Below are 14,726 nucleotides of genomic sequence, written 5' to 3'. Positions count from 1 at the left end.
TCATGGATAACAGCTGCGAATTCGCAGCGGCCAATCCGCAGCCAAATCTGCAATGTGTGCACATACCCTTAGGGCGCAATCAGACGACCTTATAAATCTGACCGCAGTACCCGGACTGGCCAGCAGGTCTCCCATCCCGAGCGTGGCAGCTTCATCTAGTCCTGTGCAGCTGTCAAGCTCATGTCAGGAGACCCGCCGGCCAGTCCTTACATTGCGGTCCAATTTATAAGGTTGTCTGATTGCCTCCTAACAGAGTGGGGTTTTTTTGCTTTGTAAGTTGTAGTTTTTACTGATACAATATTGGGGTACATACAGTGCTTCTATTGCATTTTGGGGTGGGGGCGATGTGCAGAAAGAGCAGGACAGGCACCTGACGATCATGCCAGCTTTCTGAAGACGCAATGTCATGGGCCCCATACAAATTAATGGGGCAGTAGTACACATTTTTTTACCACCCCTTTACATAAAGGGACTCCGTCAGCACAGAATGACTGTTCAAACCAAGCACATGCGCTCGGTGCTTCACGGCGGGGCCAGTCATTTAAATTCACCTTTACACCTGCTGGCTTTCCCTCCCCTCCGCTTTGATTGACAGCTTTGGAATTACAGAGGTAGAGATAGTGGGAAAACAAACAGGTGGGAAGGTGCATTTAAACGATTGGCTGCGCCATGATGCACCGTGCGCTTCTACTTGGTTTCATCAGTCATTTTCTGCTGATAAAGTGCTTCTAAAAACAAGAAACTTTGCTATTTATGTGTTTTTAAAAGTCCTCTCTATTCTCAAGAACAGAAAGATTTTTCTATCTCTAGTTTGCTGATCATTGCCTGGGTTACAGGACACCGCTGCAGTCTTTCAGGGGTGGCTGGTCTCCTAGGCAAACACCTCATCGCTTTCATGCTCTTTTCTATAGAGCTTGTAAGCGCTGCTCTGAGGCTGGCTGGGATCCGTGGATGAGGCCTGCTTTAGTGGCCGCGCTATCTCATTCAGAAGCTGAGTTTGGGCCAGCGATGTGTGAGTAGGTGATAAATATCTTAGGTGGGATAATCCCTTTTAAGTGTGCAATTCTTCATATTTCCTGTGGGGGGCGCCGCAAGGAATTTAATAATTTGCTGTCATTTTTCGTACAGATTGCAGCTCGTCTCTGGGATGGTTTTGCAAAAATAATTGCACCATACAACAGGAGTCACATGGGCCATTGTGTCTAGCTCTAGATGTGAGTCACCGCTGCGCCCATTTCAGTGATTTATTGCAATCGTTGCCTTTCACCTACATAATCGGCAGCACGTAATGATTCTTTTACATCGACGCTTCCACTTGCAATCGCTCTGCCTGATATGAGCGCTGTATTGGGACATCATGATAGAAGTGGAGCAGATTTGCACCATGGGTGGGGGGAACTGCCTAAACCAGGGAATGTGTCTGACCACTAATGACCCCTGCTCCTATTTATTTCGACACTGCTGCTGGGAGTGGGAACATGGCAGCAATGGCCTGAGGTTACTCCTTACAGTTGAGCAGTCTGGGTAAAGGGGAGTGAAACTCTCATCATACACCACATACTCCGACAGGGTCAGTATGTGACAGCCCCGGTGACAGCGAGGAGCAGCGGCATCTCCACCATCTGTAAGTAGCTTGCATGGTATATACCTGCAGCCGCTGGCCACATCATGTTGTGGATTTATAGGTCCCTGTCCTGTACGGGGGCGCACAATCCGAAATGCATGACTTCATTGTCTTAAAAAGCGAAACCCTCACAATGGCGCGGCAATTTTTTTTGACTCATGGCATCACATCTAAATGATTGACAGCGTGGTCGCATTGATGGGCGTGAAATAACGTAACGGCAATACGACTGTCAGCAAAAAAAAAAATCTGAATTATTTGTCGCATACGATTTTGCTATTGTGTTGCAGACCGTAGATCGTGTGCGTCCGACACACAAATTGCCCCCAAAGCAATTGAGCGATCGCATAGTTTTAGGCTGCGATCAAAGGTGCTGTGTAGACCAGACCCACCCAGCAATATTTGGGCTAGCGACCTCCTTTATCTCCCATTGAAAGGAACAGGAGTCTGACAAATTAGATTTATACTTCTCTAATTCTCTGAGATAAGTGGCGCCATATTTGTTTATCTCCACCTATTCAAATTGCATGTGTGCCAGGCTGCACCCTAAGGTTATGGGGGAGTTTGGACTCTGTAACTTGTGACTGTGTAGCAAAGGGTTAAATCCGCAGCAAGTCTGCAGGCAACGCTCATTTATTGACTATGAAATACACCCCTACGCGCCATCAGATATTTGTATTTTTTTTCTTTCCATATAAGTGTGCTGGATCCGATTTTTCATCCATTTTTGTTACCCTCAATACGGTATCCGGTTTTCTCGTATGTAGATACTCGGCCCACAAACACAAGAAGACATGTGAGCAGCCCCATAGACTATAATGGGCACATGTCCTGTCAGTGAAAGCGCGGATAGAAAACATACGTCTGAATGAGGCCCTGCAGAGCTTTATCGCAAGTGGTAGTTGTGGGCCCCTGTTTAGGATTTTATTTTAGGGCCCACGAGTGACTATTATTGCAGGGTTGTGTCCATACAGACATTAGCTGCTAAATAATAAAATTAACTTTTATGGCCCTAAAGGAAGTCCACATGGTATGAGGTAAAACACTGCATTTCACATATTGACTGCCTCTCATCTTCCATCATGGTGACCGTGGGGGAAATATATATAAAAACAGGTATGCAGGAAAAATGGAGTAGTTGCCCATAGCAACCAATCAGATTTCAGCTTTCATTTTCAAAAGGTCCTATTGAAAATGGGAGCTGGGAGCTGATTGGTTGCTATGGCTGCTTTACCTCTCTTGTGCCCGGCTACCATATGACATATATGTATATAATATTTCATCTAATTCCCCTCAGTCCAGCAATGGAGACCATATTGTCTTGTAAAAATAAAATAAATAAAACTGTAATTGTGGGGTTTGAGCAATATGGTGGACGTACTGATAATTCAGGACTAGAATGTGAAGAGGAGAGAGACGGTCCCTCAGGAATCAGGTTGCCATTGGGATACGGCAAGAAAAAGCTCCTGTTTGTGGGAAGTGACACTCGTCTATCCATGACAGTGTAGAAGTGCTATAAACAAAGAATGGCTGCCATCTGTGTGCCCAGGAGGCAAGCAATGTGAGGGAGAGACTTAGTGATGTCTTCCTGCCTCTGCTTTCCCAGCTGTCTGTTTATATCTTATTATTATCTATTTATTATGTTGCCCTATAATAAGTATATTAGTATAATGTCATAGTAAATATGACTGAACAACTCCTAACATCTCATGTACTTGGTGGCCGCTGATGGACAGCAGTGATTACACATGGAGGGAAGGTAGAGAGTGACAGACCCCGCACTACACATGGAGGGTAGGTAGAGAGTGACAGACCCCGCACTACACATGGAGGGTAGGGAGAGAGTGACAGACCCCACACTACACATGGAGGGTAGGTAGAGAGTGACAGACCCCACACTACACATGGAGGACAGGGAGAGAGTGACAGACCCCACACTACACATGGAGGACAGGTAGAGAGCGACAGACCCCGCACTACACATGGAGGGAAGGTAGAAAGTGACAGACCCCGCACTACACATGGAGGACAGGTAGAGAGTGACAGACCCCACACTACACATGGAGGACAGGTAGAGAGTGACAGACCCCACACTACACATGGAGGGAAGGTAGAAAGTGACAGACCCTGCACTACACATGGAGGACAGGTAGAGAGTGACAGACCCCGCACTACACATGGAGGACAGGTAGAGAGTGACAGACCCCGCACTACACATGGAGGACAGGTAGAAAGTGACAGACCCCGCACTACACATGGAGGGAAGGTAGAGCGTGACAGACCAGGCACTACACATGGAGGACAGGTAGAAAGTGACAGACCCCGCACTACACATGGAGGGAAGGTAGAGCGTGACAGACCCCGCACTACATATGGAGGGAAGGTAGAGAGTGACAGACCCCGCACTACACATGGAGGGAAGGTAGAGAGTGACAGACCCCGCACTACACATGGAGGACAGGTAGAGAGTGACAGATCCTGCACTACACATGGAGGACAGGTAGAGAGTGACAGACCCCGCACTACACATGGAGGGAAGGTAGAGAGTGACAGACCCCGCACTACACATGGAGGACAGGTAGAGAGTGACAGATCCTCCACTACACATGGTGGACAGGTAGAGAGTGACAGACCCCGCACTACACATGGAGGGAAGGTAGAGTGTGACAGACCCCGCACTACATATGTAGGGAAGGTAGAGAGTGACAGACCCCGCACTACACATGGAGGGAAGGTAGAGAGTGACAGACCCCGCACTACACATGGAGGGAAGGTAGAAAGTGACAGACCCCGCACTACACATGGAGGACAGGTAGAGAGTGACAGACCGCGCACTACACATGGAGGACCGGTAGAAAGTGACAGACCCTGCACTACACATGGAGGACAGGTAGAGAGTGACAGACCGCGCACTACACATGGAGGACCGGTAGAAAGTGACAGACCCTGCACTACACATGGAGGACAGGTAGAGAGTGACAGACCCCACACTACACATGGATAGAAGGTAGCGAGTGACAGACCCCGCACTACACATGGAGGACAGGTAGATAGTGACAGACCCCGCACTACACATGGATAGAAGGTAGCGAGTGACCGACCTGTACTACACATGGAGGGCAGTCTCTTTCTAGATTTGCACATCTGTCAGGATCTGTGGAAAGCTAGGTGGATGTTGCCCTCCACAATGTTACCTAGATATTATCGTGCACAATATACAGTAATAAAACCGCTTTTTGACCTTCCGCCTGAACCTTGCACCGGAGCGGACCTTGCACCCATGACTTACACCGTCACCCTGCATTCGGTGACCTCACAGATGATCTGACGGGACAAGGTACGCCGGGCAGGATATAAGTGACCCCGCACCCGGCTCTCCTCAGACTTTCTCTGAATGCTACAGACTGAGACTTCTGGTAATATGGCAAATCAGTGAGTATTTACCCAGACCTTCATGGCAGAATTTATAATGTTTGATTTATTTATTTTAATTCCAAAACTATTTAAATATTTTTATGAACTTTAAATATTAGAAAAAAAAAAGTAGAATTCTGTGCAGCACTACAACTCCCAGCATGCCCGGATGACCTGGATAGTAATGCTCTGTAATATGTTTCTTTGTAGATCAGAGGAGATATTCCTGACCAAGATGGAATATGCCATGAAGTCGCTGAGTCTTCTCTCTCCCAGGTCTCTCTCCAAGTAAGACGTCTTATAATTCTACTCCTAAGCTCCATTTATACCTTGTGCCCGATCACCAATCTAATGGCCACCAAGTACTGACGGGGGTGACTCCGTCTAGTACCACATAGTCCTTCCGTCTAGAAGTGGTGGTCTCGGCATGGGTTTTAGGGGACCCCATTGCAGGGATAGTCAGGTCCCGGAGGTGGTTACAGCTGGATCCAGTCTATGGCCGCACTGTTGACCGTCCCTCCCTTAATGTCGTTGTCACCTTTACCCAGATTTATCGGGCAGACGCTTTCATATTTGGCAATTTCTCTGTCCAAAAGTCGAGTTCTGTGTGCAGACAGCACAAAGGTCACGGGGAATTATGAAACGTGGCGCAGGCTGATGGCACAGTTCCTGCATCTGCCGTTATCACAGGGCAGATTAGGCGTTACCGTATGATATAATTGTCTGTCCTGGTTATTACAGGTGTGTCTCCGTCAGTGCCACAATGACTCAACAACTCCTTTCCCGGCCGGCGTCCAAACCACGACCCTTCAGAGTTTGCAACTATGACCGAAGTGTCCGAAAGGGCATCGTGGCGGACAGTCTGGAAGATCTGCTTAACAAGGTGAGGACCAATTATCGAGATCTGAGGTCACCAGCTGCCAACTCTCCAATGTGTGGGCTGGAGAACCTGATTTATCAGGGTGGACGCAAAGGAGCTCCAGTCTCATGTGGGATGCAGATGGGCTTGACCTTGACCATGACAACTCTATCGATGCTCTGGATGTAGTAGGATCCCTTGTTCTCAGTTGCATTGGACCTTTTTTGACCCTTTAAATAAATCACGTTGATGGTCCTATATGTAGTGCGCTTCCTACTATAATGTTGGGGTCATCGCTCACCAACAATGTGTCTCTTGTCCCTAGATCCAGGATGCCATGCTCATGGATGAAGCCGTCACACTGGTTCTGGAGGAAGACGGCACCGGTGTGGACACTGAAGATTTTTTCCAGTCTTTGGAAAGTGGAGTTGTGTTCATGGCTCTTGTGAAGGGACAGACATGGAAGTCGTCTCAAGTGAGTCCATCGGGTACAGAATGCAGAGGGGAGGTCCGGCGGCTCTTAGCATTTGTTGTTTAGGGGGCAGCAAGTGGCCTTAGAAAAGGGGCAGAAGTTGAAGCTCCTGGGTACTGATGCCACATCTGCTCTGCCCCCTCGCCCCTCCTATTCCTATGAAGACCACCACTATACTAATGGGCAAGTGACTCCTTTTTAATGGACTGCCATCTGCAGCACTACAACTCCCACTGTAGACACCCTGTGACTGTCAGGGCATGCTGAGAGTTGTGGTTGTGCTGCAGATTGCGGGCCCTTACCTTACATTTCCCTGGGACCCTGCCTTCACCTAGATTAGGAACATCCTATACAGTTGATCGTGTTGCTCCATTAAGACCCATTCAATAGAACCTCTGCCGGCTGTCAGTGAACAAACTTTTCTTGGTTCTATCAGGAATCTAAAAATCCATTTAGTCCAGCTGATTTGTGAAAGCGCGAGCCCTAAACGTAACGTCATGCATCAGATGGGTTTTCATTTTCCGAACATACAGTTTCTATTCACTGACAGCTATCGCACATCAAGAAAATGGTGAGAAACTGAAGGTTTTGATAGCAAATTTATACATTTAATAATTTTTTTTTTTTTTCATCCAGAATGCCGGCTACCATATTTCTTTGTCCAGCACGCCTCTGCGGAAGATTGACGTGGCCCAGTTCAGCTTTGACCTGTACAAGAACCATCCCCAGGATTTCATCGGGTGTCTGAATATTAAGGCCACCCTATACGGGACCTACTCCGTGTCCTATAATCTGCAGTGCCACAGCGCCAAAAGGATGATGAGGTGAATATCCGATCCTCCGAGGTCACAGTGCAGGCTTTCTCCTAATGAAAGGGACAACCAATAAAGTTGTCACCCAGCTTTCCAAGTCTACTGAATGGCAAACCTGTCTACTTGGACTGTTCTATGAGATCCGAGAAAGCTGGGTGACATCCGCTATGGGAGCTGTGATATTGGCCATATTGGTGGACACACGGATTTGCCAGGCGCAGATATAACTAGGATTGGACTAAATGAGATTTTTGACTTCTTTTTCCATCACAGGGAGGCCTTACGCTGGACGCTGTTCACCATGCAGACCACCGGGCACGTCCTCCTGGGAACCTCATGTTATATGCAGCAGTTTCTGGAGCCCAATAACAAGACCGTACCCGAGGAAGAAAAACCATCGGCTGCTCTCAGAGACTTCCTCCCTTTCTACCCACGCCGGATGCTCCAGTAACACCCAATATAGACGAACCAGCGATACTGGGCATCCAAGCTCGGGGGACCCCCATATCTTCACTCGGCGGGTACAGCAGAGACGGTTTTATATTACCGCAGTGCTACAAAATACTGTTTCACAAAGTTTATAGGGAAACACCAATACTGTGCAGACCTAAAGCTTTCACCGATCGGGTAGGAAGGGGACACAAAATGACATGCGGCCGAGCAGAGGCGACAAACGTTACGTGGCCCCCCAGACTGAGGGATGGGACATTCTGCAATATTGAATGCCATTTAGATTTTTTTTTTTTTCCCGAAAATCTGATTACTCCCACAAGCTGAGATGGGGATAACTTTCGCCTCTGGTAGGACGTTACCATCCAAGTTTTACCTTTTACATCTGACAAACTAGTTACACTGGATTTGGGGGGCATTGAAGCGGCAAGAAGTAGTTCTCAATTCATTTTTGCCTTATTAACTCTTTTACTAAAAAAAAAAAAACAAAATGCGATAATTGTCCTTTAAATGGATTTTTTTTTTTTTTTCCCCTTATAGACTTGGGAGTCGGGTAGCACCGGGGGTCTTGAACACCATTTTACGCTAAGATGCAGGCACTTTATATATTTACTGTAAGTAGATAGAGGACATGTAATACTGACTGTTACCAATCTTATAATGCTTATTTATGTAACTTCTGTTATAATAATAAAAAAATGAATAAAATAAAACACGTTATTTTATTGTGGATGTGTTTTTTTCTCCTATGGTGGTGACATAAAGTGCAACCGTAATGCAAGGAGGGTACTGTATTTGTTCATAATGACGGGGGTAGTGTGGGGGCAGTATGAAGGGGGTCATAATGTATGAGAGACATTAGGGGAGGTCATAATGCATGGGATGCACTGTGGGGGCATCTTAATGTATGTGGGCACTGTTGGTGGGGTCATAATGTATGGGAGGCACAGTTATGTATGGGGCACTGTTGATGTCGTAACATAAGGGAGGCACTGTGAGGGTTTGAAATATATGGGGGCATTGTAATGTATGGGGGCACTGTTGGTGGGGTCAAAAGTATGGGCAGCACAGTGAGGGGTCGTAATGTATGAGGGGCACTGTGGGTGTTCATAATATGGGGAGCTCTGTGGGTGGTTGCAATGTAAGGGAAGCACTGTTGGGGCGTCGTAATATATGGTAGCACGGTGGAGGCATTGTAATCTTTGAGAGGCACTATGGGGGCTTTGTAATGTATGGGGGCACTGTTGGGGGGTCGTAATGTATGGGAGGCACTGGAGGGGCATCATTATGTATGGGATCACTGTTGGTGGAGTCTTAATGTATGGGGGTCGTAATGTCTGAGGGGCCCTTTGGGAGTGTCCTAATGTATGGGAGGCACTGTGGGAGTTGTAGTGTATGGGGAACACTGTGGGTGGTCGTTATGTAAGGGAGGCACTGTAGGTGGTTGTAATGTATGGGGGGGAACTGTGGGAGGGTCATAATGTATGGGGGGCACTGTGTGGGCATTGTAATTTATGGGAGGCACTATAGGGGCTTCGAAATGGGTAGCATTGTGGGGGTGTCGTAATGTATGGTGGCACCAGTGGGGGTCGTAATGTCTAAGGGCCAATGTGGGAGGTGTCGTAATGCAAGGAGGTTACTGTGGGGGCATTGTACTGTATGGGAGGTGGCGTGGGGGCACTGTAATATATTTGGGGCAGTCGGCACCGCACATTTACAGGAACTGTAATGGCTCATCACCTAGAACTTGTCAGCTTTTCATATTGAAAATCTAAGGGCCAGCCTCTGCTGGAGCAGCAATGGCAGACATATTACTTGTCACTCACACTTGCAGAAATTAAGACAAACTACAGAAGGGGACAACTCACGACCACAAGGAGTTTTATTACACACTAGTTAATGGTGGATTTTGTGTCCTTTGTTATGGTCTGGTGATTTTGGAGCGACATGCGACTAGCTCTGAGCAGGTGGTAACTATACTGACCGCAGTTCCTGATCTTAACACAACACTAGAAGTAGCCGTGGGATGTTCCTGTCTCTCCCTAGACACCTCGTCACAGCCTATGAGCCAACCACCCCCAAAGGTAGAAACAGGAAAGCTATCTTGCCTCAGAGAAAACCCCCAAAGGATAGGACAGCCCCCCACAAATAATGACTGTGAGTGGAGAGGGAAATGACATACGTAGAATGAAACAAGATGTAGCAAAGGAGGCCACTTCTAGCTAGATAGATAGTACAGGACAGACACTGTGCGGTCAGTAGTAAAAACTAGAAAAAGTCCACCGCAGAGAATGCAAAATCTCCACACCTGACTAAAGGTGTGGAGGGCAAAATCTGCTGCCCAGAGCTTCCAGCTTAAGTTACCGTCTCACAAAACGATTTACCAACGATCACGACCAGCGATACGACCTGGCCGTGATCGTTGGTAAGTCGTTGTGTGGTCGCTGGGGAGCTGTCACACAGACAGCTCTCTCCAGCGACCAACGATGAGGGGAACGACTTCGGCATCGTTGAAACTGTCTTCAACGATGCCGAAGTCCCCCTGCAGCACCCGGGTAACCAGGGTAAACATCGGGTTACTAAGCGTAGGGCCGCGCTTAGTAACTCGATGTTTACCCTGGTTACCAAAAAATAACAAACAGTACATACTCACCATCTGATGTCCGTCAGGTCCCTTGCCGTCCGCTTCATGCTCTGACTGAGTGCCGCCGTACAGTGAGAGCAGAGCGCAGCGGTGACGTCACTGCTGTGCTGTGCTCTCACTGTACGGCGGCACTCAGTCAGAGCAGGAAGCGGACGGCAAGGGACCTGACGGACATCAGATGGTGAGTATGTACTGTTTGTTATTTTTTACATTTACGCTGGTAACCAGGGTAAACATCGGGTTACTAAGCGCGGCCCTGCGCTTAGTAACCCGATGTTTACCCTGGTTACCAGTGAAGACATCGCTGGATCGGTGTCACACACACCGATTCAGCGATGTCAGCGGGACCTCAACGACCAAAAAAAGGTCCAGGCCATTCCGACACGACCAGCGATCTCACAGCAGGGGCCTGGTCGCTGGTACGTGTCACACATAGCGAGATCGCTACTGAAGTCGCTGTTGCGTCACAAAACTTGTGACTCAGCAGCGATCTCGCTAGCGATCTCGCTATGTGAGACGGGGCCTTAAGCTGAATAGATCCATACTGATAAGCTGGACAAATGAGAAAAAACATAGAATATGCTGAACAATTAAGTCCACAACAAGTGGACTGCAAAAGGACAAGCAAGGACTTATCTTTGCTGAACAGGTCAGAGTGTCAGGGAAATCCAAAAGGGTCGTGACTCCAAGCAGGAACAATTGACAACTGGCATTGATTGAGGGATAAGGCCAGACTAAAATAGCCGAGCCAGAAAGACCGATCAGTGGAAGCAGCTGCTGATGCTAAATCCAAGAAGCAGCCATACCACTCAAAACCACCAGAGGGAGCCCAAGAGGAGAACTCACAAAAGTGCCACTTACAGCCACCGGAGGGAGCCCAAGAGCGGAATTCACAACAGTCCTTCCAGGTGACCAGGAAGCAACCACAGTAATGTGGAGAAATCCTCCAACACTGCACAAAGGAAGAAACTACATCTCCCAGCAGGCTAAGCGCGGCGATGAGATGTACGCATGCGCAGTGCGGGACAAGATGTCAGCTGCCAAGAGAGTGGCATGATCTGTGGGTTGCGTCTAGTTTGGAGTTGATTTTTTGTGGTTCTCAAAAAATCAACTCCATTCTAGCTGATTCACCACTGAGCCATCAAGATCGGAGTGGGTTTTTTGAGGATCTCCTTGTAGCCTCCAATCTGTACAGTTTGGTGCTGAGGTGAATGGAATCGAGTTTCTCCCTGTAGCCTCTATTCTGTACAGCTTATTGCTGACATGACTACAATGCTGGAGCGAAGTCCTTATAGGATCAAATCCAATCTAGACGGCTCATGACTGAAACTTCCAGAATGGAGTTAATTCCAGGAGCTCCTCCTGGATTCCAATCTAGTGGCATAGGAATTATAAATGTACGTATATATTGTCACTTTTTTGTAACATAAATAATTACACACAGCACTGATTGTTCAGTTTAGCCTGAATTTGGCTTTTACTGTATTTCCACCAGTCCCAGATCCGACATTTCTGAAGGACGGGAGGAGATAGACCGGCTGATAACCTCTGAAGGAGCACGTGACTTTTGGCGTTTGTCATGTGCCCGATTTTGCCTGTCGGGATTCTGCGACCCGTCAGACCCTTCTGATGAGGATGTGGAGAGCCATCCAGAGGCCCGAGATCTGCGGCGGCTCGTATGTGAGCTGCGTCTGCGGTGGTATTGGGATGGACGACCTTTAGAGGGGTAGCGGAAATGTTGGCGGGAATTGGTAGAGGTTTGGGAAGACGTGTGGCATCTACGCCTGCTGTGGCTATGGGGTGTGTTGGGGGTAATTGAATCGGCAGCCAGGGGTGGGTTACTGGCCATAACCGGTAAGATTGTGCTGTTTAGCATGGGGGGTGTTATAGCGTTACCGTAATCAATATTATTGTTGGGATATGAAAGGGCTGGGGTTAATAGAAATTCTTTATTAGCTATAGGGAATGATGTAGGATGCCCCAAGATTGCAACAGAAACACAGCTGTGACCTTGTGGATATTTGTGTAAATACATCTGGAATTTTTTTTTAAAGATTTCTCAAGAAAACACAAAGTTTACAGACCTTGATAGGGATCAAACAGCCGGTTACCTGTCATTAATGACACAACAAGCTAGTGAGAATCTGGAATTCCCTGCCTGAGGAGGTGGTGATGGCGAACTCAGTCGAGGGGTTCAAAAGAGGCCTGGATGTCTTCCTGGAGCAGAACAATATTGTATCTTACAGTGATTAGCTTCTTTATAAGGACGTAGATCTGGGGATTTATTCAGATGGAATATAGGCTGAACTGGATGGACAAATGTCTTTTTTCGACCTTACTATGACATCATCGCGTCTTCTTTCAGTTGCTTGCACTGAATAGTGAGGAGCCACCGGCTGCCTTCTCCTCCAATAGATTCACACAGGCAGGGTTGCCTCCTCCACCATATATTGGGACACTGGTAGGGTTGCCAACTTAAAATTATTTGCATAAGTTTCTTCAGATTAAAAAATAAAAAATCTTGGCCACCTTCAATTTTTTTTTTTACAGACAGGGCAAAAAATTGCCATGTTTTCATAGTCTGTCCTAGAATTTCTGGACCGTTGGCAAGCTTGGTCGCTGAGAAATGGTGCAGCCCCTGGGCCGCAATTTTCAGGTCCTTTGGCTACCTTAGTCCACATGCCAGACAGGAACAACCAGAGGGCTGGATCTCCAGCGTGCTGCATTATGCCCAGATCTGATGCATACTATGTGTTATGGTGGGTGGAACGCACTAAATAAATTATAATAATAAAGTGCGTTCGCGACCAGGAGTCCACCGTGCAGAGATGGTAAACTGCAGCTAAGAGGACAATGGCGAGACTATTAGCGAGCGTAACAGACTCGCTCTGAGTTAACGTCACTCAGTGGAGTAGCACGTGGCTGTGCCAATCGCACACAGCGATGGAAAGATGCTCTACAGCAGAGCTGTGTTATAGGCACACAGCCGCAGAGTGATTAGATGCTAAACGTGAACCCTGTTGACTTCACAGGAGTTTGCTATCTCACGGAGGCAAAGGAACTGGTAGTGGACTGAGACACAGCGCGTGCACACATGGAACTCCTCTCCAGAGGTGCCGGAATTCTAGAGGCTAAACGCCAGTCCTGAACCCACGCAATCTCCTCTCCAGAGGTGCTGGAATTCTAAAGACTAAACGCCAGCCCTGAACCCACACAATCTCCTCTCCGGAGGTGCTGGAATTCTAAAGACTAAACGCCAGACCTGAACCCACGCAATCTCCTCTCCGGAGGTGCTGGAATTCTAAAGACTAAACGCCAGACCTGAACCCACGCAATCTCCTCTCCGGAGGTGTCGGAATTCTAAAGACTAAATGCCAGACCTGAACCCACACAATCTCCTCTCCGGAGGTGCTGGAATTCTAAAGACTAAACGCCAGACCTGAACCCACGCAATCTCCTCTCCGGAGGTGCTGGAATTCTAAAGGCTAAACGCCAGTCCTGAACCCACACAATCTCCTCTCCAGAGGTGTCGGAATTCTAAAGACTAAATGCCAGACCTGAACCCACACAATCTCCTCTCCGGAGGTGCCGGAATTCTAAAGGCTAAACGCCAGCCCTGAACCCACACAATCTCCTCTCCAGGGGTGCCGGAATTCTAAAGGCTAAACGCCAGCCCTGAACCCACACAATCTCCTCTCCAGGGGTGCCGGAATTCTAAAGGCTAAACGCCAGCCCTGAACCCACACAATCTCCTCTCCGGAGGTGCCGGAATTCTAAAGGCTAAACGCCAGCCCTGAACCCAATCTCCTCTCCGGAGGTGCCAGAATTCTGAAGGCTAAACGCCAGCCCTGAACCCAATCTCCTCTCCGGAGGTGCCGGAATTCTAAAGGCTAAACGCCAGTGCAGCGCCCCAGGGTCCTGGTCGTTGCAGTAATATCATTCTCCTCTAGGGGGGGGAGTGATGTTACGTTTGAAGGCAATAAAGGAGATCGCTTTACCAGGCATCACAAACCATGCAACACTCTTCACACTCCAGTCCACCAGGGGGAGCTATGCTCCTATTTATTAGAGCACTCTTCACAATTAGGTAAAATTGGTGGCCTGGATAGGAAGGTAGTCAGTTCCTGTCAGGCAGACAGAGAGGAAGGAGGAACATCGAGTAGTTGCTGACAGAGAAGGGTCCCTGACAGGGGTGGGATCCTGTCAGAGGCCTAGACAGAAGGCCACGAAGCTGCGCCTGCCCCACGTGCGGCAGCATCCTAAGAAAGAGACACGAACAGGGAATTGTATTGTAGAGGGTGAGAAACAAAGTCATAGCAAAAGGAGAGGAAACCAGAAGGAGTTCTGCCCTACATAGGCTGCCTCCTTCTGAGGTGCAGGATCCGGTAGCTGGAACACCGAGGGAGCAACAGTCTCTATGCCTTGCTCCAGAGACCGGCAGGACAGCTAAT

At 48.1% G+C, this 14,726-nt stretch overlaps 1 protein-coding gene across 5 annotated transcripts in view; it reads left to right on the top strand.

Moving 5' to 3' along the window:
- Nucleotides 1–8,361, top strand: part of CIDEC (cell death inducing DFFA like effector c) — a 35,075-nt gene extending 26,714 nt beyond the window's left edge. For 2 of the 5 annotated variants that reach the window (XM_077276349.1, XM_077276352.1), the window contains 5 exons: nucleotides 5,249–5,326; nucleotides 5,780–5,921; nucleotides 6,223–6,372; nucleotides 7,006–7,193; nucleotides 7,455–8,361. In XM_077276349.1, coding sequence (XP_077132464.1) covers nucleotides 5,249–5,326; nucleotides 5,780–5,921; nucleotides 6,223–6,372; nucleotides 7,006–7,193; nucleotides 7,455–7,632 — 736 coding nt within the window. In that variant the 3' untranslated portion in view covers nucleotides 7,633–8,361. Of the gene's footprint in view, nucleotides 1–1,133; nucleotides 1,215–1,461; nucleotides 1,625–4,835; nucleotides 5,057–5,248; nucleotides 5,327–5,779; nucleotides 5,922–6,222; nucleotides 6,373–7,005; nucleotides 7,194–7,454 lie in introns of those variants that run through there. The other 3 variants (XM_077276354.1, XM_077276353.1, XM_077276351.1) reach the window with 3 other exon arrangements.
- The last annotated feature ends 6,365 nt before the right edge of the window (nucleotides 8,362–14,726 follow it).

This window comes from Ranitomeya variabilis, chromosome 8 (genome assembly GCF_051348905.1).
Source record: "Ranitomeya variabilis isolate aRanVar5 chromosome 8, aRanVar5.hap1, whole genome shotgun sequence".
NCBI lineage: Eukaryota > Metazoa > Chordata > Amphibia > Anura > Dendrobatidae > Ranitomeya > Ranitomeya variabilis.
This window is presented reverse-complemented; position numbering and strand designations above follow the sequence as displayed.